Below are 25,268 nucleotides of genomic sequence, written 5' to 3' on the forward strand. Positions count from 1 at the left end.
CAGGCAGAAGTGGGCCTGGGGTTCCTCAGGCGAGACCCCGGCAGCTGGGGCCATGAGGCCAGGGGGGATAGTGCTGGCGTTGTGGGTGGTGCTGGGGGCTGCGACAGGGCAGCAGCCCAGCTTGCCGACCATCACAGATAAAGCCTTCATGGAGGAGTGTGTGCGCCTCCACAATGACTACCGCTCCAAGGTCCAGCCAGAGGCCAGCAACATGCGGTACATGGTAGGAACAGGCCTAGGGGTGCACGAGTGGCTCTAGACTCCTGCCCGCGGCAGTAGGACGGTGGGCCAGGGGTCTCTTGGTAGCCCCTGGGTGAAGCAACCAGGATGAAATCACTGGTTTGTGTTCAGATGCCATCACGTTCATTTGATAGGAAATCCAGTGAGTCAGTTGTAGACAGGTGAGTCTAGGAACAACAGGCATGCAGGATGAGGATGCAGTGACACAGGCCAGCTGCAGATCATAGAATCATACAAGGTACCTTGACGATGATCTAGTTCCAACCCCCCTGCCATGGGCAGGGACACCTCACACTAGACCAGGTTGCTCAAAGCCCCATCCAACCTGGCGTTGAACACTGCCAGGGATGGGGCAGCCACAGCTTCTCTGGGCAACCTGTGCCAGGGCCTCACCACCCTCATAGTGAAGAACTTCTTCCTAATATCTAATCTAAACCTGCCATTTCTCCTATCTTGTCACTACATACCGTTGTAAAAAGTCTCTCTACAGATTTCTTGTAGGCGCCCCCCAGGAGTTTTTCCTTAGGAAGACGCAATGGTCGAGCAGCAAGACTGATCCAGAAGAAGGTCTTCATCAAAAGCAAGGACATGAACTGCAGTATTGGGGCTGAAGGGAATTTCTGGTGGCAAGGAAGAATTTTTGCTTGTCATCACCAAAACAAATTGCGCTATATTTTTATTTATTTTTCTGGAAAGGGTTAAACAAAACTGAAGAAGATGCAGAAAAAGTGGATGTTTGATGGTGCCCAGAGAAGCTGTGGCTGCCCCATCCCTGGCAGTGTTCAACGCCAGGTTGGATGGGGCTTTGAGCAACTTGGTCTGATGGAAGGTGTCCCTGCCCATGGCAGGGGGGTTGGAACTAGATGATCCTTCAGGTCTTATCCAACACAAACCATCCTATGGTTCTATGATATGATTCTATCTTTATTGTGTTTTCCTGAAAACCGGCAAAAATTACGAATAAAAGTATTAACATAGAAATATGGTTAGAAAAAACTAAAGGCCTGAGAGACAAAACAGTTAGCAGGATCCAGTAAGATTCTTAGTCTAAGATTCACTTAGAGACTAAGTGAACTGAAATGTCCGAACACCAATAAACCTGTGCAATAAACCACAGGATCTTTTATAAGACATAAACCCAGGTATTTTAATGGTAGAAGAACCTGTCTGAAAAACAATTGTGGCTGGAAAACAAATACCAAAGATCATTTGTATTCAGGAATCAGAAGTTTTATTAATGGTGGCAGGCTACAAAGAACTAAGAGGTAACAGAATAAGTTGTTAGCCAAACATTGGCATGTTTACCTCATGAACCCGTTTTTGTAAAATGCTCCAATGTGAACTTAAAGCTTTACTGTAGGAGGAATAAGTGTTTCTGGAGACTCCCTTAAAACAGATGTAGATCAGAATCTACAATAGATCAGAATCTACAGTAGTGTGCTTTTTTAGTTTGAATTACTTTTTATGTACCATGTAGAAATCCTTAATGACCTGTTCAACAAAAACAAAGTTTCATGTTTAATTAGTATGACAATAATTACTTACCTAAAGATATAAGTGCATTTCAAACAACTTTTCATTTGGTAGCAAGTGTTCTTACAAAGTTAATTTTCAACAGTGAAGGGGGACGAAAAACTAGTCTAATGAAATTAGGTGTATTTCCATGCTGCAACAGGAAAAGGCAGTGAAAATAAAACACTGGTACTTGCCTAAATAAGGGAAAGTATTTCTTTATGAAACTCCAGCATACAGTATCTCTACTTTATTGCCTGACTGGCTTTATCTGATTATTTAAGATCTGTTAGTAGCTTAACATTGCACAACTATTTCACCTTTCATGTTTTGCAGACTTGGGATGCAGCTTTGGCAAGGACTGCAAGGGCATGGGCAAGAGAATGTGTTTTTGAACATAATGTATATTTAACAGAGAGATACCAGTGCCATCCTAATTTCACATCTGTTGGAGAGAACATTTGGATTGGAAGTGTTCAAGCGTTTAGTGTTGCTGGTGCCATTAAATTGTGGTATGATGAGGTCGCGTTCTATATTTTTAATGTTCATAAGTGTTCTAAGGTCTGCGGTCATTACCTTCAGGTAAGAGTCATCTCTGGTAAAATGTCCTGTATAGTGCCTCCTGGATGAATCAGTGGGGGCTGTAAATAATACAGAGTTATATACATGGTCTGTAGTGACTGACAGCTTACTGGCTTCTGTAATCTCAAGACATGTCTGTTCTGTCAGTTACCCTTGCACTGGTTCATCTGTTTTGTGTATAATAACCCATTCTTATTGTCCACAATATTGGCCCCACTAAAAGCCTCATTGTATCAGTACTACCTGAACTTCATAAAATAATGATTTCAAGTTCTGCAGCTTTGAAGCCACACAGTTCTGAATTCTGTAAGTTTGGAGATGCTGTCCAAAATAATCACAGTAATTGCAGAATGTTTGTGGTACTCCTTAGTAGAAATGTTAACAGAAGAAGAAAATCCAGCCAAAGTAAATCGTATTCTTTACAAATCTTGTAAAAAAGGAAGAGAAGAAAAAGAGCATCAACAACAAAAGAAGCAGTTTATGATATATATCTGATTTCTCAGTGGTAATTCTGACAGTCTTAATTCTGCTGAGAAAGTAAAGCTTTTCTTTGAACACTTAATATTTTAAATGGATGTATTAAGTACCATGTTTAAAAATAAACTTTGCAGTAGAATTAATTTCATCTATGAGCAAATATATAATATTTCACTGATCTAAAACAGATTATAGTTTTAATGTCAAGTAGATATTTAATAAGAGTGACTCTAATTTCTTATCAGTATCAAAGGTGCTTAGACTGCTCTGTCTGCAAATTACAAAGGAAAATACTGTGCAGTATACTTACTTACAGTGCGGCTGATACCAGATATCAGAGTAGCAGCGAGGTTCTTTTTGAGTAACTTTGGATTGTGAAATGAAAATGCTTTAAGTTACCAGAATCATTTACAGAGCATTTTCTGCTTGGGTCTTTTTTGCACCTCTTTTATGTCTTTTCTCACTCACTTCCCCTCAAGTGTTAATTCTTGTTTCCTGGTCTTGATTCTGCCTCTAACAAACTCAAAAGCAAGGCTGGAGGATGTAAGTTTTGCTGCTTATTGGGCAGTAAATCTTTTAGAAGATTAGAACTAGACGACATCTTGGGAAAGTATTTTTCACTTTTATTCTGGCACAATAAAGTATAAAAAATGATATAGCAAGGTAGTTTCTAGCATTTTAAAATTCACTGTTCAACCTTGTCTACTTCTGGCGGGTTTTGCACATTTCTCTTCAAATAATGTTCACTTCTGAGCTTTCTTTGTCCTTTGTCCTTGTTTGATTAATATTGCTTTCTTGTTATATATAGTTAAGTCATATCAAAATGTTCATGTATTTCAGGCAGTATTTCAGGCAGAGTTACAAAGGAAACTAATCGCTGGGGAAAAAAACAAGTCGAGTACATGGGTTAAACACCAGTGAATCTGTAAAAGTACATATTTCATCAAAACTGATGATCAAAGACCAGGCATGTCCCAGGAGCCATCATAATCTTGAAGGCTCTGACACTAAGTTGAACATGGGTAAAATTTACAGATCATAGTGGATAGGCTGTGTAGAACTGCCAAGAGAACCACAACACGCTAATCTCAGAATGGTGGAAACCTTAAAAAAAAAAAATATATGATGCTGTTACATAAAACCCCCTGAAATGCTTAGTTCTTGATTCAGGTAACTTTAAACACTTTAAACTTTAAGATCCTTTTTGAAGAAAGGTTATGTCTGTTGACCATAACTGCTTCTTGCAGTTACAGTTGAGGAAGTGGAACTTCTGGGTATGTTCAAGTCGGTTTGTCAGTCTGAGGCCTGTACTCTTCGTACTAGGGAGGTACTGAGAGTAGTCCACTATGTCTTTTAAGTTTTCCAAAAGTGAAATGTATGATCATCCAGATGTTCTAGGTATATAGTTAAACCTTTTTACCCGAACTCAGTACAGTTTGGTTAGTCATATGCAGAAGGTGTAGCTAGGATCTCCCAGGAAAAAGGAGATACCCGAACTGTAAGTGATAATAAACCATCTTCCATTAAATATGGCAGATAACACACATTAGTCTGAACATGTGCAGTGCTAGAGCTTTCAGACTTAAATTTACAGTATTAATCAGCCAGACCACTTCTAGCACAGAGGAGTGCTTCTTGCAGACCTGAGTTACGAATGTTGAAATTAATTAAAGGAGCTGTTGGGTAGTTGCCACTAATTTCCCTTTTATTCCATGGAATCTACCTCTGCGTGACAAAGTCAGTGACTCTTATTAAAATGGTACTGTAGAAGATTCTGGAAACTTGCAGCATAGGTCACTTCATCTTGAGGGGTGAATATTTAGAAGTTCATCTTAAAAAGCTTGCTTACCACCAGTATTTTTGAATGCATAAGAAGATCAGGTGTTGCAAATGAAAATAATAAGTAGGATTTCTGAAAATAACGTAAACTTTCTAAGTATTGGACTAGGTTACTGTTGAGTGTAGTTTTTAATTCATTTTAAAACCTTCTTTGTTTAGGTTGTTTGGGACTATTCATATAAAATAGGCTGTGCTGTTACTCCGTGTAACAAAGTTGGAGGAATACGAAATGCAGCAAATTTTGTTTGCAACTATGCACCAAGGTAGGTTACTGGTTTAAATATTAAAAAAATGAAGAAAACAATTATCATGACATTTAGCTGAAAATAAATTGGGTTCTTTATTTATTGGAGAAAACAATGGTTGTCTCATTCAGTTATCGAGAGAGCTATGAGCATATACTTGCAAAGTTTTCCATCATCTCTTAACTTTACTGATAAATCTTATTTTCTGCCAATCCTAAGAAAAGGAACCTCAAACTTACTCATGCTCCACTGATTTCTTTTCATATGACACAAAAGAAATGGCAGCAGTTGCTGCAGGCAATTTCCAGTTTTATACATGTTTTTAATTGCACTTTAGCTTTTTACAATGTATTTCTTTTTTTTCTTTATAAATTACAGAAATAATAGCATGACTGTTAGATCAGTTGCTTTTTCTTTCTCTGTAACAGTAAAATAAATTTCATTATCATTTCTTGCCTGTTTAATAGCTGTGATACACCACATTATTTGAACATTAGAAAACAGAAAATGATCAATGCAAGAAGAAGCTAACAGCAGCATGTGATTTTACATTTAAATTGATACTGTGAAAAAACATAGGCACCACTTGGTGCTGTTCCTAAAGCAGGAGGAGTTTGAAGACACAGAGGCAGTAGTTCTAAAATAATATATTTTGTCTCGTAATAACGCACAGTCCATAATCAAGCGCATGCATATGCAATCTCTTTGTCATTTTTAAAACATCCATAGCTTGTGAGCTTGCATGACAACTGTTTTTTCTTTTTCTTCTAGCAAACCCAGGCCACTTTTGGGAAGTTCAGTTAGCCTGAACTAAAAAATTCATTGAGCCCTGCCCATCTCTCTTCCTGTACGACAAAACTGGACTTGTACTTGAATTGTTATTTTGAAACTTGCTGGGGTATAGAACTTTGTTGTTGTTTTCTTTTTAAAATCTGAACTAAAATGTTGCCAGTTGCCATTGCAGAATAATGACTAATTGGCTTCAACAGTGGTCTGTAAGACTTATCACTTGAGATTTTCTGATCTGTAACAGCATACCACGTTGTTTTGCTGTGGTGGTCTGCACATCCTGGAGAGCTGATAGCTAAGCTGAACAGCTGTTTTAAGAATGAGGTCTAACATGTCATTGTTCTCTTGTCCACTACTTGATACCAGGAACTGATCTCTATCTCGTCACAGAAACAAGTGTAGTTAGAGCAGACAGGCGATCTTCTAAAAGCCTTTTCTCTTCCTAAACTGGAAGAGAAACTTCCTAAACTTCCATTTTTCTATGTCTGGAAAAATAAATAAACCTGAACCTTGCCGGAAGACATCACCAGATGTTGTTTCCAGCTCTAGATGCTGGAACACCCTTTTCCAACTAGATCTTCATGACTTCTTCCGAAGGTTTGGACCCTTAGTGCTCAGTTACCCTAGAAGACAGCTGGAAAGCAGTTCCTTTTCAGAGTTAAGGATGCACCAGTTTAAGGGCCATCTTGCCAAAATTACTTCATTCAGTGTAGCAGTTTACACTGTGGTCCTTTTATAGACCATTTATGGTCTGCTGCTGGGACCATACATGTCTGAGATGCCCAGAGTATCTTTCTCCCAACTGAAAGAGAAGCATCCAGTATTTTGGAATGTGCGCTATCCTGTCACTGTCATATTCAAACTTAGCTGCCACATCCCTGCTACCAGGCTCTGTTCATCATGCTGTTCTCATGTCTTCTATCTACCTTTCTCTTGGTAGGTGAATCCTTGTCTGTTATGTCCAGGAAACCCTTAGCTCTAAGGGTTGAGCATTTTAGAGCTCTAAGGCTCTAAGATGGTCCTTAGTATTCTGTTTGAAGGGTAGTAGAATCTTGGAAATACCCTTGAAAGGGTCTTGTAGGATGTCACATGGCTTTACTGGACATTCTTCTCAGCCATCCTAGAGAGCTTTCCCAACTGCTCATTTTCTCTTACCTAGTGATTTTCATTTACCTAGGTTATTTTATTTTGTTTCGTTTTATTTTATTTTAACCTCTTCACTTTCTGCACCATAGGCGAAGAGTCCAAACTAGAAGAACTGAGCACTCTCTCACATCTCGCTCTTTGCCCATGGGTAAAGGCAAGAATTGTAAACAGCCTGATGAATCCTGAAGGGAAGACTAGATAGATGCTGTGGTGATTTATCACTTTACAAGATACTGTAACAGTTGCAAATACCAAATTACTAAGTGTTGTATGACTACATGAATATAGGTGCTCTGACATTTACGTGATGTCAGAAAACTCCTGACATCTCACAGTTTCTGGAGTCTCCACTGCTGGGTAAATGAAAATCACTGGAAGTAAATACAGAGTGATACACACGGGGGGAAAAGGCTGTCACCTGTAAAACCAAGGAGAATGTTGGCTCAATACTCGCTAGCTGTCAGAAGGAAATGAAACAGTAGTAATGACTAATGAGAAAAGCAAAATATAAAACACAACAATGTCAGTTTTTAGGAAGAGAGCCTTTTACTTTCTGTAGCCTAAACCAGCAAGACAAGTGACATTAAAGCCCATGTGATAGTCTCCCATATATTTTATTTCAGTTAAGTGGCGTAGTCTTCAGAAGCCACCTGAAGTTCCATGTGAGAGTGACTTTTTTTCCCAAAGAAGTTAATTTGTGCCTTTTTTTCCCATTCATTACACCTTCCCAATAAGGCAGCACTCTACAACCTAGGTGTTAAGCAATCTGTAGATAGATAGATTTACTTATTTGTAATTACAAGATAGGGCTTCTTGGAGAAAAAGGCAAGGACTTTCATCTCTCTGGATCTGTGGCTGAGAGTTCTCTCAAAGGGGATTTCACAGTGATTATGAGCTCTGTGAAATGTAATTATCACATGCAGTAAAAGTCTTTGATACCAAGAAAGACTTGCTGAATTGCAGCTCAGGTAATATCTGTAGCTTCTTTGTATTGCATTCCTGCAGTTGAAATGTGCACAGTCACCAAGTGTGTCTGTTTTCACACCCTTATGAAGACATTATGCTCTTGCCAGAGGTTCTAGAAGCAATGGTTTGTCCTTCAGTCTCTTTTATTCTGGATTCTGAGACTTTTTAAGATAACTGTGTGGGCTACTATTGGGAATCACCCGTGCTGTGAATGTATATATGGAAGATCACCCAAAAGGTAAGTTACTTAACCTGCAACATTTTACTGTTGAGATATTTATATATACATATACATATTAAAATAACTCTCTTTCCTGCTGTTCTCTGACAAGTTCAAAATCTATGTTCTATTCTTAGGATCGGAAGATCCCCATTCAATTTTATTGCTGCCTGGACCGCATGTCAGGGCATGCGGTTGCAATATACCACTCTAGATGCTGCTGGGGTAAAACTTAGGCGAACAGCATACTTGTAGGCAGTGTATATAAAATACATTTCAAAGAATAGTAGCAAGTAAGTGACAGGTAATGTTTTGTTCTTCACTATCCATCTTGTACAACAGCATTATAGCAACCCTTACCTCTGTATGTCTGGTGAGTAGCTCTTGTTTATAAATACAGATGATATAGGCTGTAAATACAGGCTTAGAATCCCGAAGAAGAAATGTATCACGGGTTTTGGTGAAAATGATCCCCTTTGAGCAGTACCCACTATGGAGGTGAGTAGAGTGAGAAACAAACCTAACTGTAATAGCCCACAGTCCTTTGAGGGGACTAAATCTGCCCCTGAGTTCCCAGGATTAGGCTGTGAAATATAGCACTGCTTCATCTTTTTGAATGAATGCAGCATACACCAGGTGCTGTGTTTTCCATTACCTAATAGCATGGTATAGGCAGCCAGGACGATGGTAACTGCATTATTATTTTCAGCAGTTACAATGTGTAAGGAGCTTTTCTGAGAATGTACATGGTAAGTCCTGCAGGCTAATCTTTATACTTAAACACTTCGTCTCCACTTGGATGAGATCCTTAAGCATGTAAGGATCCCAGTGTCTTCACTAAGACCGGGTACTTATTCTTGGACATGTGTGTTTTGTGGAATGAATCTCACAAGGTTTTATTTTAATTTTTTTGTAAATAGTTGGGTTTAAGCTATTTGGGAGTGTTTCAGCTTTAAAAGTTTCTGCTCTAAAATCCTCATTTTGCCTCAGTTAAAACCGAGCTCCATCCAGAATATTCTGTTTTAGTATAAATAATAGAATAAAAAGCCTGAGTATTTTCTCAAAAATAACAGCTTTTTAAGATTCCTTTCTTTCACAGGGACAGAACAGTTGAAATTAAAAGAATGAAAATTATTCTGAGATTTTTTAATGAATTGTCAGCAATTTGTTGTATTTTCAGAGTATTTACTTCAACAAATGACTTAAGGTACTTAACAAATCATTTAAAATTATGTATGAAACTCTTCTTTTTCCTTTGTAGTGGTAATTTGCCAAGAAGACCATATATAAAAGGAAGATCATGCAGTCATTGTGCAAAAGGGGACACCTGTGAAAATAACCTGTGTAGTAAGTAAAAGCAAATGTAAAATGCAATATGTAAAAGGAAAAAATACAGTGGCCTATTTGATAAAGAGTATTGTAAGCTTTGTTTTACCCTTTGATGGTGTTGTCTTGGGTCCAATTCACAAGTAATTAAAAAGTATCCTTACGGCCATTTACAGTCAGGAAACAAATAGTTCATATTTTACTGAGTCTGGGCCTCAGTGATCATTATGAAGTCTCCATTTGATTATAGACAGGTATAAGTCATGATTTTAGTTAAATGTATTACTATTTCTATTGCACTCTCATAGTCTGCTGACTAAATTTATTAATCATACCAAAGAAATCAGCATCTAGCTACGTACTTCTCAGAGTAGCATTTAGCAGCAACTGTTGAGTAGGCTCATAGGCCTTCAGGAACAGCAGAGCTACTAATCAGTTACATTTAGACTGAAATACTTAAATTGCAGTTCCTGAGTCTGTTGTGACTGTTTCAGGCAGCCACAGCAAAATTACGTTCAAGCTTCAGTATAGCTGATGCATCTGTACTCTTTAAGTAGTCACAGTAACTGTGAGAAGGTCATTCTGGGTTTGTAATTCGTGCTGGAGTTGTAAAAGAAATGATTCAGAGAGGCCCATTGTCTTTCCTACCTGGTTATATCTGTGTGAAAAGGGACTGCATACTGATTCAATTCTCTAGCTATAAAGTATTTTCCCTATGGTGAATAAAATCCTTTCCTTAAACTAGGTAATTCCTTTAACTCTATTCTTGTCAAGAAAATGAATTAGAGTCATGAATTGCTAAGTATGCATCATGTTTTGATGGAGTGAAACGTGAAGAGACAGTAGGTTGTCTGTCTTCAGAAAGCTCTAGACTTGACGACTTCCACCTGCTGGGAAGTCACAAGGAAACAGTTTCCTCTGGCTAAAGTTAGGATATATGTTTTTAAGTTTCATTTAATAAACTGGAAGTAAGGTTTATGGTTTCTGTCTAACAGTTAGTTACTATATTTGCTCAATATGTATGTTAGTATGGCTTTAAAAACATTCAGCAGTCCTGCAGGTCTTAATTTTTAGGTAGCAGACATGTCTGAAAAACAGCTACAAGGAATACCAGGTTATAGTTGATCCCAGGATCAGGCCCTACTTAGGAATCAGTCTGTCTCACTTTCCCATCCATCAAATTGTATTTGATAGTACATACTAGCTCATGTGTACATTGTGGATATTAAGCAGTATTTATTATTTTGAGAAAGACAAAGGAGAGAGGGTTCAAAGAGAAAATAAAGGGGCTGTATAATGTGTCCCTTTCCCCACCCATGTCATTGTTATAAACAATAAGAGTTTTATGGAGACATTACCATTATGAAGTATCGGTTTTCATTTTTATCAGAACATTCTAGCTTTTATTTTCATTGTAAAGTTTATCAGTGGGAATTGTAAAGAATTTTTCAAATTCTACTGATTGTAAATCTGATGAGTTTGTTTTAGTTAGATAATGGAGTTTTAAGGAGAGGGAAATCCTGGCTGGCTGGTAAAACTGTTTATTTTCTCTCTTTTTCCAGGAAATGTAGAACGCGATAAACTTATCTGTACGTATTACAGTTTTCCACTGCTACTTATATTCCTCAGTTACTTTAAATATATACTCCAAATAAATCTTACATCTGTATGCTTATTTATAGATTATTCAGGATGGCACCCCCCTTGGGAGTTCAGCATCACATGCAATGAGGCTTGTGTCGGTCTTGTGGTTTTGAGAATAGTACTGTTACTTCTTGCTTTTGTCTCAGTTTATTTTATCAGAAACTACTTTACAGACATGCCTATAAACACCTAATTGGATTTGAAACACACAGTATCTTCTGAAGATAGTTGCTAATGAAATAAGCAAAAAAGTCGTACTGATTTGACATTAAAGACAACTTTGACAGTAATTTTGTTTCTATTAATTATTTTATGCTCCTTAGAGAAACCTAACATGCCAAAAAAAAAAAAAAAGTGAAATTATATGTGGGTAAAACCCATATTGGGAAAATATTAAGCTGAAGATGGTATCTGGTAAGGTTTGGGGCATTATTTTTAAATATCAGATTTCCCAAGACTGTGACGTACTCTATTCCTGTAATTCAAGGACAAAAGTATGTGTCAATTAAACAACTCTTACAATTCCTACTAAGCCAGTCTTTGAAATCACAATTGCTTAATTTCGATGCCGAGAGGAAGCTAGTGTCATATTACGTACTCAGGCCTGTTTCCTAGAGTGATAGAATGTTCTGAATAAAACATATAAGTAAGATTTTATAGAAAGATCGTTCTTTAGAAGTCTTGTTGTTTGTGAAGTTAGCATGAGCAGATACTTGTAATGCATTTATTGCTCCTCATTCAAAGTGTGACACTTTAGATTTGTTATTATTTTGTTCCTAACTTCCTCTAAACCTTGTGATTAATTTTATTTTTTTAATCCTTGTTTTAATGTGTAGTTACTTATGCATAGCATGTTTCCTGTTTTGTAAGTAAGTGTTCTGAAGTTTCAATAATAAATTTTCTTAATCTTGAAAATTGCTGAAGTCCATTTAATCAACAGATTTCACTCTTCTGTATCCAAGACATGAAGTCTTCATTAATATGCTTTAATTTCATTTTTTCCAACAAAAGAGAGATGAAATTTATACAAGAATCTGACACTTATTTTTCTTACCGGTATAGCAAACTAGATTTTTTCCTGCTTGTGTCTTAGTCTTACTTAGTGAATGCCAATATGACTGTATGAAAGTTCATTATTATTAGGTAATGTTTTACCATTATTGTAAAATGAACAAATAAAAAATCCCACAAAGTCAAATTCTGCTATTTTCTTACTGTTCAGAACTCAAATTGAGCTTAAAGGAGGCTTCCATGAGTTCACCTTTAGGAACAGTCACAAAGAAAATAAACTAGACTTTTATTGTAGATTAATTTAAAATTAGGCATGTGCTAACTATTTCTTCTGTAAGTATTCTAAAATTACTAAAAAACAGAACAGACATTTCAAATACAAGTTTTAGTATTTAAAACTTGGATTACGTTCTCAAATCCAGAAGCATAATACTGTATACCTAAAACCGTAAGTAGGTGGCTCCTACATAGAAAATGGTGCACTATTAACGTTCCTGAGCAGCAGTTATTTCCATTGCTTTACCTGAAAGTTGCTGATACTCACCATCTCTGGAGATAAAATCATTATTTAAATGCAGCATTGGGGTTGAAAAACTCACTTCAGAGCTAAATTTCAGACATCTGTAAGGAAAAAAGTTTTCCTTCTTGTAGCTGTGACATAGCCCAAAAGAAATTAATATCTGTCATTCCTAGCCCTTAGAATAACTGTTCTTGTCATTTAGTAACTTTATCACAGTTAGGACTAACAGTCGCAGTGTACCTTGGAGAGAAGGCAAAGTTGAAAGAGAGCTCTGCAGTGTCCCAAAGCTTTAGAAAAAAACCTCATTTTTCTTTAAAACCTCAGCCATATTTATGCCAGGCTGATAATAGTCCTTTCATCTGACACATAGCTATTGTTTGTCCTGAGCTCAGCAGTGTGGAATTTGCAACACTGAGTGATGTGCAGATGGTGATGCCATCAGATACCATTCCAATAAATGAAGTAGTTTTCCATCCATGAAAGTATTTTTTCATTCTACCTACTTGAACTTGTGATACTCAGTTTCTTTCCTCAGTGCTGATTCTTACGGTGTCCACACAAATACATACAGTTTGCCCCATTCCAGAATTTGGTGTCTTTGGGAGGAAATCTATCGGTAGCTGAGAAGGTGGTTCCAAGATCCCTTTTCTAAAAAGAATGTGGACTGTAAAGGCTTGCTGGATCTTCTCTCAGGAGATTCCTGAGCAGTATTCTGTAATATTCCAATAGTACTGTAGTGATTCTTGAACTTTCACACTTCTGTACTGCTGCCATGCACCAAGTATTTCTGGTGTTATCATAGAATCCTAGAATGGTTTGGGTTGGAAGGGGCCTTAAAGTTCAACTACTTCCAACCCCCCTGCCACGGGCAGGGACACCTTCCACTAGTCCAGGTTGCTCAAGGCCCTGTCCAACCTGGCCTGGAATACTTCCAGGGAAAAGGGGCTTACTCTTACTCACTTATCCTGTGAAAAGAGACTTAGGATGGACATCAGAAAAGCTGCCTCATTTTTCAAATGCCTTGAATTTAAAAAGAAAGAAATGTGATAAATGATAGTAATTTAAGTTCAAGAAATTTAAGTCATATATGAAGGGCAAGGAAGATACCCAGAGGTCCTGTCCAGCTAGGCATATACTTGTACTCTGTAACAAGCTTCCTGTATCTCTGTTGCTGAGATTGTGCTAAATCCTTTGTCCTGCACAACCTGCAGAAGCTTTGGCTCCCATCAAGAATCACAGAATCACAGAACGGTTGAGGTTGGAAGGGACCTCTGGAGGTCACCTGGTCTAACACCTGGTCTAACACCCCTGTTCGAACAGGGCCACTTATATCTGGATGTGTCCAGGACCGTGTCCGGATGGTTTCTGAATACCTCCAAGGATGGAGACTGAAACCACTGTGGGAAACCTATGCCAGTGCCTGATCACTCGCACAGTAAGAAAGCATTTCCTGATGCCCAGAGGAAACCTCCCGTGTTCTGGTTTGTGCCCATTGCCTCTGGTCCTGTCACTGGGCACCACTGAAAAGAGCCTGGCTTCATCTTCTGTACACCCTCCCCTCAGGTATTTACATGGTTTAAGGGACTGCTGTGTCCATGGCATTATCACTGCCTATCCATCTTCCCTTCACACCGTCTGGCAGAGCTATTGCCAAAGGGAGGAGCCAGCCTTCGGTGAGTGCTTCTCACTTCCCTTAACCTTTGGTTGAGGGAAGGGAGTGACATGGGCTGTCCTTGAGGGGCATAGTAGATGTGATAAAGGGCCATCTTAACTGGCAGGAGGTGGGCACCACAGTGAAAGGAACACCTTCCAACAACCTCTTATGCTTCTCCATGTGACATCCCAGTACTTTGTTGAGAGAACACTGCAAGCAGAGCAGCGTGATTTTGTTCAGTTAGGCCAAGGGGCACAGTTGCACTATTCAGCACCACTGTACAAATTCTCCTAACCAAAAGTACAGTGAAACTTCCTGCAGTCCAACTGCATGCTGATGGCCTCCCCCGTTAATTGTAAGGCTGATCACAGCCTCATTATTACAGAATAATTGCAAGAATTTTTAGCTTTTAATAAATAAAAAATAGTTTATTACAAAATAATTCAGGTACCACCACCATCCTTTCATTTAATCTGTTTACTGCCCTGAGGTGAGACTGTGTAATAGAAGTAGGAATGCATGTCAGAATATTAGTTTATTCACAGGTCTGGAAGGTCAAGTGACCTCGCAGCTGCCTAAGCCTGTGGACAGAGCAAGAAAACCCAGCAGACCCACCCGTGTTTGATCAGTTGAACCTAGTAAGCCAAAAGACGAACAGATTCTCTTCCCAACACAAGTAACAATGTGGGGAGGTTGATGATTTGAGGACAAAATTAAATGTAATTTTACAGATTCCCAGGCATCTTGGATACCTGTAATAGTCTGTAATCCACCAACCTTCAGTCCTCTGACTGAATCATACATTAGGGAAATTTAAATCTGAGGCCTTATTTTTTCCAGCCATTTTAAACTGAAAGCAGGTATGAAGTGAGAAAGAGGGATGTAAACATGCGGATCTTTTCAAAGTCATTGGGCTGTACGGCTTCCTGCCCATACCCAGCCCATTGTGCTAAATTTCACTTGAGATCTGTGCAGGGACAGGCAATGTTTGTATTGTCTGGACAAATATAATGTGATTCCCAAATCCCAAAGCTTAATTTGCATCTCGTTTACAAGATCCACTAACTAACACTGGCAAAGGGTTGGAACTCTTTTTGTGAAAACATTGTTATAGATGCTTGAGTGCAGGCTGGACTTCTTCTTTAATTATAGATAGAATCACTAGATGGAGCCAGAGCCATCTCTTCATGAAAGCATTTTATAACCTGGACTATCCTGGATATGTCAAAATTTACTGCTTCATAAAGATCTCAGCTTTATGGTTCAGCTTATTGGTTCAGCTTCCAAGCACAGAATTTCAACTGCATGCATATATAACTGCAAGATCACTGCATTGCTAAATTAATGGTGCATTTTGAGTGCAAATTGCATGTGGTTGTAATATAATCATGGTTTTACATTACATCTAGCTGACCAAAGGCTTTAGATTGTACAGGATTATTAAGAAAGAAACAGGAAGAGAAAACATGCTTTCTGGTTTCAAGATAGTACTCAGCTGGAGAAAGAATAACTGGCAGTAAACTGAACTTGGTCCTGGTTTAGAAAAGAGGCAAGGTGACTTTCAAAGGAACAAAACTGCAGACAGGCTGCCTATGTTCAGTTTAGAAGCAGGGGAGAGGGACGATCACCCTAATGATGTAAACTGTCATAATTTGATCTAAGTATCTCTCCATTACCTGGTGCTCCACAGGCACGCCATACTGACAGTGGCACCTGGAAGGTACCTTGTGGACTTCAGGAGTGCACATGGTGGAACGGAGGGTCTTTGTAACCCAGAAGCAAGCAGCTGACAGGAGAGAACAACCTCTGCCCTCTGGTAGGGTGGAAGGTATTGGCACCCACAGGAAGAAACCTCCCTCACAAGATCCCCTTCACCATCCCAGTTTGACCAACACTCATCAATGCCAGCAAGGGTCTATCCTCCTGTACATTCAAAAATGTCCCACCACAGCTGAGGGCCCTGTCACCTCTGCCAATGTCCACACACAGTTTCTGGGATAAACCGTGACAGCAGAAGAGAACAGAAACTACATCTGGTAGACAAGGGAACTTGGCACTGTTAGTCATACACCAGGAGGCAGAGTCAGCAGGTGGATCTAGTAAGCGTAGGTGAGGTCATGACCATCGCATACATGATCTGGAGGCCAATGAAGCCACAGCCAACGACTGGTAGAGGAGCAGGTAAAGCGATTAGAACTAAAAGCCAATGGCTGGGCTGCAAGTGTGATTACCGCCTGGGGCTGGGGTTGTGTCAGGGTGAGTGCTTTACCCCTACTTCTCTTTACTTGCCAAGGGAGGTGAGAGTTCGAGATGACTGGTAGTGCCTCAAGCATCTCTTTATCACATCATCAAGGACAGTACCTTGATGTACCAAAAGCTTCTTGCACACAGGTTGCTCTTGCCACAGAGAAGGACAAAGTGGCCAGTTTCCTCTCACTGGCTGCTTCAGCTTGGTCTTTTTTAAACAAATAATTTATTAGAGAAAAAAATGGTGGTATTACTGGGAGAGTTTCAAAATAGGGGAAACTATTGTAAAAGAAAAGGAGAAGATAATACTTGTTCAGTTCCATCTCTGTCCAGGTCTCTTGTGCCTCTGAGTGCTGTTTATTGGTAAGGACTGTGTTAAGCCTGTCCAACAAGGATAATTGGAAGTCCCTTTTATGTTCCTTCCCCAAAAGATCCAAAGCATTAGGATCCCTTACCCCCCAGCTTTTTTGCCTCCTACAGCTGCCCCTACCTTCATGAAATTGGTCAAAAAATCATGGCAGGGCTACGAGAAGGGTGTGGAGAGTTAGTAATGCATGGACATCCATAAACGCATACACACAGAGAAATATTTCATTATATGCCTTCTGTTAATAGCCTAAATAGGTATAGCTGTGATGGTGCTGGAGGACTTCAGATCCTTCAGCCTCCCTGAATTAGGTGTATGGATTGTTACAAGACTCTCTGAAGCAAATTAAGGGTATTATTTAACAGGGAAAAGCCATCATGCAATACGAGAATGATAATTTTCACAAGTGTTCAGCAGGATAAGGCCTGACCTGCAAAACTGATCAGGGAGTGAGACTCATGATTATTGTTTACAATCTACAACGTATTTTCTCTGTAAACCTACCTAAATCTGAGTCACAAGACCTTAGCTTTTAAAACATACGGCTGTTCTTACACTCTTACATGTTTATACAACTTGGTTTAGGTTTGAACAAGCCTCAACCACCTTGCAGAACAGTTGGTGAGACAATACAAATCCCAATCCCAAATAGCACACCCTAACTGCCCCAAGAAGTGATCAGTCCTGGAATATTACACAGGAGTGCTAATCCTATAGCCATTCTCCAGGAGCACAGGAAGCTCCCCCAGTGATTTCAGGCTATCAGATAATGGCAAAGGGCTAAGGTAGGAGAGAATCAACACATACTCAAGCTTAGGATTTCCAAATTGTACTCTTATTCCACACCAAACCAGGTTAGAAGGTCTGGCCTGCAGCAAGCTGCTGTTCAGGAACTTTTGGGTTTTCTCCTGCTGAGGTGCAGTCTTCCTAATTCTGTTTATTCCCCAAGTAATTCTGAAGCGGAAGCAAGGTCCTGCAAAATAAGCGTAACTGAGCTGGTATTACTAAGCTAAACTGTAGGAAAATCAGCTGAACAGCAGATCTGTATTCTGTCAAATTTTATGGCTGACGCAGGTTTCAGGGAAGCTGTTCTGCAGCACCTCTTCAGGTAAGACCTACAATCACAGAATGGTTTGGCAGTCAACCAGGAGGAGCACACTGAGAGAAAAGACAGAAGTAAACCTGGAGTGTTGCTCCTTGCTAATATGCATAGCAGATGCCTTTTTCATGGTTTACCCAATGACAGCCAGCCATGATGTCAGATACAGCTATACCTTATGAAGCAATTTCACTTCCTGTTAGTTTGACAATTTCAAGTGCTTCCGCACCCAGAGGACACCCTCTGAAGAACTTCTTGCCAGTATTATCTCCACCTGATTTCTTTTAGAAACTTAAAAACAACACTGAAAGCATTGAAGAATTATGAAAATCACATTTTTCTCTGCTGCATTGTTCTTACTGGATCTCTTTGCTTGCTGTCATGCTTATCTACAATATCCCTTGCCTGACATAGAAGATCCAAAGTTCATTGAAGACTGTGTGAGAGCTCACAACACATTTCGATCCAAAGTGAATCCACCAGCCAGCAACATGTTTCGCATGGTAAGGCGGCGTTCGTGATCCGTTTGAAAATCAATAGAGATTGTGCTGCTGATTTAGCCCATCTTATTCTTCATTTGTTTTGTGCTTTTCTTTCCATGACTGTCAATGGCTTATGTACTGTATATGTTAGTACTTCATAAGAAATAGAAAAGACATTAATTTTCACAGTATTGTAAGGTTTTAATAATTTGAAGGGGATTCCTTTTTTAGGGATGGATTACTACTTAAACTTCAATCAGAACAAAGGGCTGTATTGCAAAAATATGGTATTCAGTTCTCAGCATTTCGTTTGGTTCTTTCTAAGAGAGATAATAATTTGTTTTATGTTAGTCCAGGTTTCATACAGGGAAGCTGGTATTAAAGAGCTCCTGAATAGGCAATTGTCACAAAAGGATTTGTTGCAAATCTAGCATCTCCTCTTGTTTCTTTCAATCTAGAATGTATGTTGAAGAAAGGGATTTGCCAGGACATCCATCTAGATGCCTGCTCATCGTTTGCTGTAGCAGGGTTTGAAGAGTGGGGATACTAATATCTGGGCTGGAAGGCAGAGCTTCCTATAAATACAATGAATAGTAGAACAGGCTATGGATAAGTCTCAGCTTTTTCAGTGAAATACATAAGGAAGAAGGTAGATAGGTAGCAGAAGGAGGTAACCCCAATCAGTCCATGTCATTCCTCTGAGCCCTCCAGCAGCACTGCATAGCTGCAAAGGAAGTTAAATGCATATCCGCATGCACAGTATGAATCATTTCTATGAAAGGAAGTTCATAGTGAAGGGGTAACTTGGACTAGTCATGATTTTAATTCTTGCCACTTTAAAAATCAATGTTTAATTTAAAATGCTAGTGCACAAGAACAAACTCAGCTGCTCAGACCAAAGATCCAGCAAGCCTGGAATAACAGCAGGACAAATATATAGAAACCTCTTGAATCAAAGGTATCGCATTGTATTTAAAAGCTCTCGATGGATTTTTCTTGTATGTGTTTTTTTTCAGCCTTGAGTTCATGCAAGTTTTTATCATCTCCAGCATCATGTAGCAAAGAGCTGCACAACCTAACCACAAGTTATGTGAAGATATCTCCTTCCATTTGATTTGGTCCTGTTAATTCTTAGTTTCCTTTGATAATCTCTGGTCTTTGTACTGGAAGGAGCAAGTAATTACTGCTTATTTACCTATTACTTCATACAAGATGCCCATTTGTCTCTAATCAAAACTGCAGAGCACTCTCTGTTGCTTTATGAAAGCCCTACATACTTGAGGATGATCATAACCCTCCATGTTCTTTCTGCCCTTTCCCGTTCTAGTGTCCACTTCTTAAGGTGGGGTGCTGTGCTGCGCTGCACACAACATTTAACAGGACTTTTTGCAGTGGTGTAATTATATATCCGGTTTTATTTTCCATCTCTTCTCAAGGATCTCTAACACTTCATTTGCTTTTTAGACTACTATTAAATATTAATTTACAATAATAGCCATCTCCAAACTTGTCATTATGAGCACAGAGTCAAAATTGCCTTTTTTTTTTTTTTTCTCACATCCCTTAACTTACTTTTTTTGTACTGAATTTTACATTTTTACCTGCTATTTTATTGCCTGGTTATTCAGTGGCATGAAGTCTTTCTGCAAGTCTCCCAGACTGGTTTCTCAAATTCTCACTATGCCTCTTAGGGTGGGAATGGTTCCTCCTCAGCTCAGGAGAGATGAGTGTGCCTTTTGTTTGCTTTGGCCACACTTCTCAATGAAGAGCAAAGAGGCAGAAGGGGCTGGGGAGGGGAGTGAGTCTTGGCCAGCAGAATTTCTATCTGGTCTAGAGTTAACTGCAAAGTGCAAATCCCTGGACAGCCAGTAGCTCCTAGACACAAAGTCCTTCAAGACCCTCTACAGCTGGGAATTTCAGCCAGTTACCTACTCTCAGGTAAGTGGATAGATACTATGTGTCCTGCAATATCTAAGGGAGAAAGAAGAAAAAAAGTTGCATGGGAATAGGAATGTCAAGTCAGAGAAAGAAAGTGAATGCAGGAATTGGAAGCAGAAAAGCAGAAAAGAATCCTTACAAATTTCTGTTTAAAAGTGTTTAAATTCAGCTAAGTCACTGCTGTGCATGTTATATTATGGGTTTTTTCCTTTTCTACAGTCCTGGGACACTGCTTTAGCTAAGACTGCCAAAGCATGGGCAAAGAAGTGCAAGTTTAAGCACAATGTTTACCTTAAAATGCCTGGGAAGGTGCACCCCACCTTTACCCCTATTGGAGAAAACATCTGGACTGGCACAGCCACCATCTTCTCTGTGGATGCGGCTCTCAGTGACTGGTTTAACGAAGTCAGCAGCTACAATTTTGACAGCAATAGGTGCACTGGCATGTGTGGTCACTACACCCAGGTGAGTCTTACGCGCCCAACAGTTTATAATCTAATGGTTACACATAAAATCCAAGTACAGGCATGGAACAGACTGTTTGGACAGGAATTACAGCAGGGTTTTGCCCCCCTCCCCGGTTTATTGCTGCATGAGATTGGAAATAAATATTCCAAATCCCAGGGATATTTATATATAGTCCAAGTCCTTTTTCCAGTAATGATGGAAAGAGATATCCCCTAACAATTTCACATCCCCAGGGGAGCCAGATAATAAATGGAAAAACATTTATCATTCAGTCATTTTTCTCAACTGCTGTTTGGGTTGTCAATGTTGCTCCTGTATCAGCTGTTTTGAGCTTCCACAAGATCCTCCCCTTCTCCTTCCTCCCTCAATGCTGTTGTATTTTCACTCTTTGAACAGGTGCATTACATATTTCCCTTTGCCCTTCAGGTCGTTTGGGCAGAGAGTTACAAAGTTGGCTGTGCAGTCCACTTCTGCAATACAGTTGAAAACTTTCCAAGACTTTTCAGAGCAGCACATTTTGTTTGTGACTATGGGCCAGCGTAAGTTACTCATAACATCATCATCATTATTAGTAGTAGTAGTATTATTACTATTACTATTATTAAAATATCCTAGAACTGACCTGGTATCAGATGCAACAATGGTGGGAGCAGCTGTAACAAATTTCAGAAGAAGCTGTGTCTACATCTCACTGATTCAAGGGAAACTTCCCCCAGCCATTGAGAGCAGAAGCTGCTGGACATAGCCACAGCTGCAGAAAATCCCTTTCTAAAAAGGCAGAAGAAGAGAACACGTCTGAGAGCACTCACCATAGCCAAGATGGTGGAATAAAATCAGTTCAGTCACTGCAGGGAAAGAAGCAAGCTTTCCACTTCAGAAAGATTACATCTTTCTATGGCCCCACCCAAACTTCAAACAAGACATTTTAATTGAAGAAATCACAGTCAGTCCTGTAGTTTATCTCATACCTTGCAATTTCTGGACTTGCCTTTTACATATTTGCTTTTAAAATACAGGCGGGAAAGGAAGGACTAGAGGCAGATTCTTGTGTGCTTACAGTGAATAATACAGTATTTCCTGAGAAGTCTAATTAATTTCAAGTGGCACCAGGGAGCTGCTCCCCATGCCGGTGAGAGCTTTATTCTGATGTAAAAGGAATTTCAAACAATTGCAATGATCGGGTTTTGCATAAAGGGATTTCCTCCACCATAATAGCTTTTCATGATAAATTATCCTAACAGTCTGATGAAACCGTGTGTTTAAATTGCTTTTCAAATGACTGAGCTAGCATAATACTGTTCTTCTGCTTTGCAGGGGGAATTACCCAAGAAAACCATATAAAGTAGGACAACCATGCAGTGGATGCAGTAATGAGAAGTGCGTAGACAAGCTCTGTGGTAAGACCAAAGTGATCAGCTAAGGAAGTTGAATAGAAATAAAAGTGTTATAATAATGAGTAGAAATGTGATGATGAGACAATTTTCAGTAAGTACATAGTGGGTCTGTAGCACAGTACAGAACAATGCCAAACCTTGGTAAGAATAGTATAAGAAGGAATTCATAGAATGCTTTTCTATTGAAGGCTCTTAGAGATAGAAGCCAGAGTTTCTGATGAAAAGAAATATCAGTCAGACTACTTTCTGCCTTTTATCTGATCAGGAAGTCAAATCTAAAACTTCAGCCCCAACAAATATTCCCCATCTGGTTCTTCTTTGCTAGCAGAAATTGTATATTAACTTCTGCTTTTTTGCTTGTTTAGTATGTCCTGCCACATTTTCCAGGCGATTATAGTTCTGAATCAATGGTAAGACTATACTGAAAAGCCCACTTATTTCTAACTTCTGCAATTTTCTGAACTATAGCAGTGAGAGCTTGTTTTCCACAGCAGTTTGCAGCTGTGGACCTTTATGTCATTACACTTAGTCCCAGATTACTCAGAAACAGTGTTTTAAATAAACAGAAGTTAAAGGACATGCAACAATGTCTTAAATCAAATATGAATTCTATACAGAGGTTTAATGAGGATGGTCTCTACAACCCAGGCTTCAAACAGCTTCAGCTGTAGAAATAATTGAGCATTTGGTACTCTTACTTCCTTCTGTGATATCCTGGCTGACTCATGTTGAGGTCTCAGACTGATGCATCACAGGAAACGAGAAACATCTCAAAGACTAACGGGAGGGAGAGAAAGAAGAGAGCTTTTAAAAATTATGATGTGCTAGATTTTACAACCCATTTTACCATTTTCTCCTATAAGGCACATCAGCAATTCCAATAGGATGCACATAGGCGATCCTGCAAATGCATCAAAGCTCTTAGTAAAGGTGTACCTTTGTGAAAAATCTAGTAGTTATATTTGTCTGTGACTATTTAAATTTGGTTTATCAATTTTAAATAAATTCCATGGTTTGTTTTTATTTGCTATTCCCTCCTTCCCATGGCACAAATTCTTCCTGACACAACCACCTCTTTCCTGCATCTCTTGTAATTTAATAAAAAATATGAGCCCCACGCCATCTGGGAGCCTGCTCTTGTTGGCATGTTTCCTCCTTGCAGGATGTTTTAGGCACCAACTGGCATCGTCACCACAACCATCCAGGCACTAGTAATGGCTTACTTTTTACATTAAGAGCCACCACCTAATGATAATCACATTCATTTCCTCTTCTGATCTCTTTTCAGCAAATACAGAACGTGAGAAGCTGATAAGTACGTATCAAATTGTTCTTAATTGCTTTCCTATAAGTATGGCTACGTTTGATGGGTCTTAATACCTGTTTCTTCACTCTGTTTTAGATTATGCCTACTGGCATCCAGACTGGGATACACAGCCCCAGCCCCCGCGGCCCCAGCCCCCAAGGCCTCCCACACCAACCTACATCCCACCTGCTGAGCATCCGCATCCCTCTTGTGACCAATACTGTCTTAGTGTTTCCATTTTAAGGCCGCTGTTTTTGGTACTGAGTACTGGTGCTGTTCTTTTAGTACAAAAGTGGTTTCCACACACTTTTTTTAATGAATAATGATCTATTAAGATACCAATAGTGATCCTACTGCTCTGTATTACTCTCAGAGAATTGAACATATTTAAGAAAACACTTGGTCACCTCTCCATTATCCTTGTGATGTTTATCCACCCTAGGAAAGGCTTCTTCTCCACTTGAAGCAGGATATAAGTGGCTGTTCGTAGAGTTAGTATAATTTATTGTCATTAGCTGCGACACGCTTCTATGTCTGTACAAGCCTCTTAGCTCTGGCTCAGGGGTAGACTGACAGAGGGACCACATAGGCTATATATTACTGTGCATGCTAACAAGCCTTCTGGAAACCTGGGGCATCACAGAGACGTGTCTGAAGTGGCACGCTGTATTGAAAAGAAGCAATAACTCATGTCCATTAACCTTAAATTATCTCAGACATCGTTTTCCCCAGATAGTGGAGATCTAACTATATGTATTACTTACGAACAGAAGGAGTAAAGCTTGTCCTTTACTATATTTCGCCTATGTGTATCAGTCTCCATTAAAGTTACCCTATTGTCAGTTGTACTGTTCTGTTCTTCTCCTCTCAGAGTTAAGCTTTGTCCTCCATAGCTAGAATACCAGGAGAAGTTGATAGAGCAAGGACTAAGATGGAGTGTTGATGAGGAGAGCTTCATTTTAGGATGTGAGACGGTGACAAAATTTGAAATACAAAATCTGGATGACAGCCATCCTGAGCTTGCAGACAGGGGAGGCAGGGGAGCAGGGAGGAAAAAGAGGAGAGAGGAAATGAAATAGGCGCAGGGCAGCTTCTGGTTCAGAAATGGAAGATCTCAGCCTCATTAAAAAAGCCCAAACTGTTGATAGATTCATTTTGGGTTTAGAGACATTTAACCCTCAACCCCTATTATTCCTATATACATTTGCTAGTAAGGGAAACAAACCTGGTTTTCAAGCTAAGAGATGCTGGCTGGTATTAGCAATGCATAACTCTGCTATCAATATTTAAAGCTGTTTCTCCTCCCTTATCGTAGTCCTGATGCTTTGGGAACACAGTGACCCAAATTCTGAGCCACACTGCAGGTCTGAAGGAGCATGGCATCCCACAGAATAAAAATGAGCTCCAGATGTTTGGGCTCTTGTCATATGCTGCAAAATGTCACCGTGTAAGAAGATACATATTTAATTTCACAACTGTCAGTTCTTGTCTGCTGCCATCTTTTATATGTAGCAACAACGAATAGGCTGGGGTTGGACAAGTGTTTGGAAGGGGACACAGCTGGGACAGCTGACCCGAATTGACTGAAAGGATATTCTATACCATATAACATTGTGTTCAGAAACAAACAAACAAACAAATACACAAAATAACAACACACACACAAAAAAATCCTTGGGGCAGAGGAAGAAGAAAGGTGGGAGCTGGCTTCCAGGGTGTCCACTGCTCAGAGACTGTCCAGGCATCAGTCTGCCTTTGGGGGTGGTGAGTGATTGCCTCTGCATCATTTGGGGGCT

The 25,268-nt window shown here is 39.5% G+C and overlaps 2 protein-coding genes across 3 annotated transcripts; both read left to right on the forward strand.

Annotated features, from left to right (window-relative positions):
• Positions 1 to 52: 52 nt before the first annotated feature.
• Positions 53 to 11,276, forward strand: LOC115604884 (GLIPR1-like protein 1). Its single transcript, XM_030478435.1, has 6 exons — positions 53 to 223; positions 2,089 to 2,334; positions 4,810 to 4,913; positions 9,278 to 9,363; positions 10,905 to 10,931; positions 11,025 to 11,276. The coding sequence occupies exons 1-6, from the start codon at positions 53 to 55 to the stop codon at positions 11,177 to 11,179; spliced, it is 789 nt and encodes a 262-aa protein (XP_030334295.1). The 3' UTR covers positions 11,180 to 11,276.
• Positions 11,277 to 18,093: 6,817 nt separating this feature from the next.
• Positions 18,094 to 24,317, forward strand: LOC115605648 (glioma pathogenesis-related protein 1-like). 2 transcript variants are annotated; one of them, XM_030480401.1, is made up of 6 exons: positions 18,094 to 18,387; positions 20,524 to 20,769; positions 21,199 to 21,311; positions 22,087 to 22,169; positions 23,455 to 23,481; positions 23,569 to 24,317. In XM_030480401.1, the coding sequence occupies exons 1-6, from the start codon at positions 18,208 to 18,210 to the stop codon at positions 23,793 to 23,795; spliced, it is 876 nt and encodes a 291-aa protein (XP_030336261.1). In that variant the 5' UTR covers positions 18,094 to 18,207; the 3' UTR covers positions 23,796 to 24,317. The 2 variants fall into 2 exon arrangements, with proteins under 2 accessions (XP_030336261.1, XP_030336262.1); XM_030480402.1 differs by lacking the exon at positions 23,455 to 23,481 and having other exon boundaries at positions 18,108 to 18,387.
• The last annotated feature ends 951 nt before the right edge of the window (positions 24,318 to 25,268 follow it).

This window comes from Strigops habroptila, chromosome 3 (assembly GCF_004027225.2).
Source record: "Strigops habroptila isolate Jane chromosome 3, bStrHab1.2.pri, whole genome shotgun sequence".
In the NCBI taxonomy this organism is placed as follows: Eukaryota; Metazoa; Chordata; class Aves; order Psittaciformes; family Psittacidae; genus Strigops; species Strigops habroptila.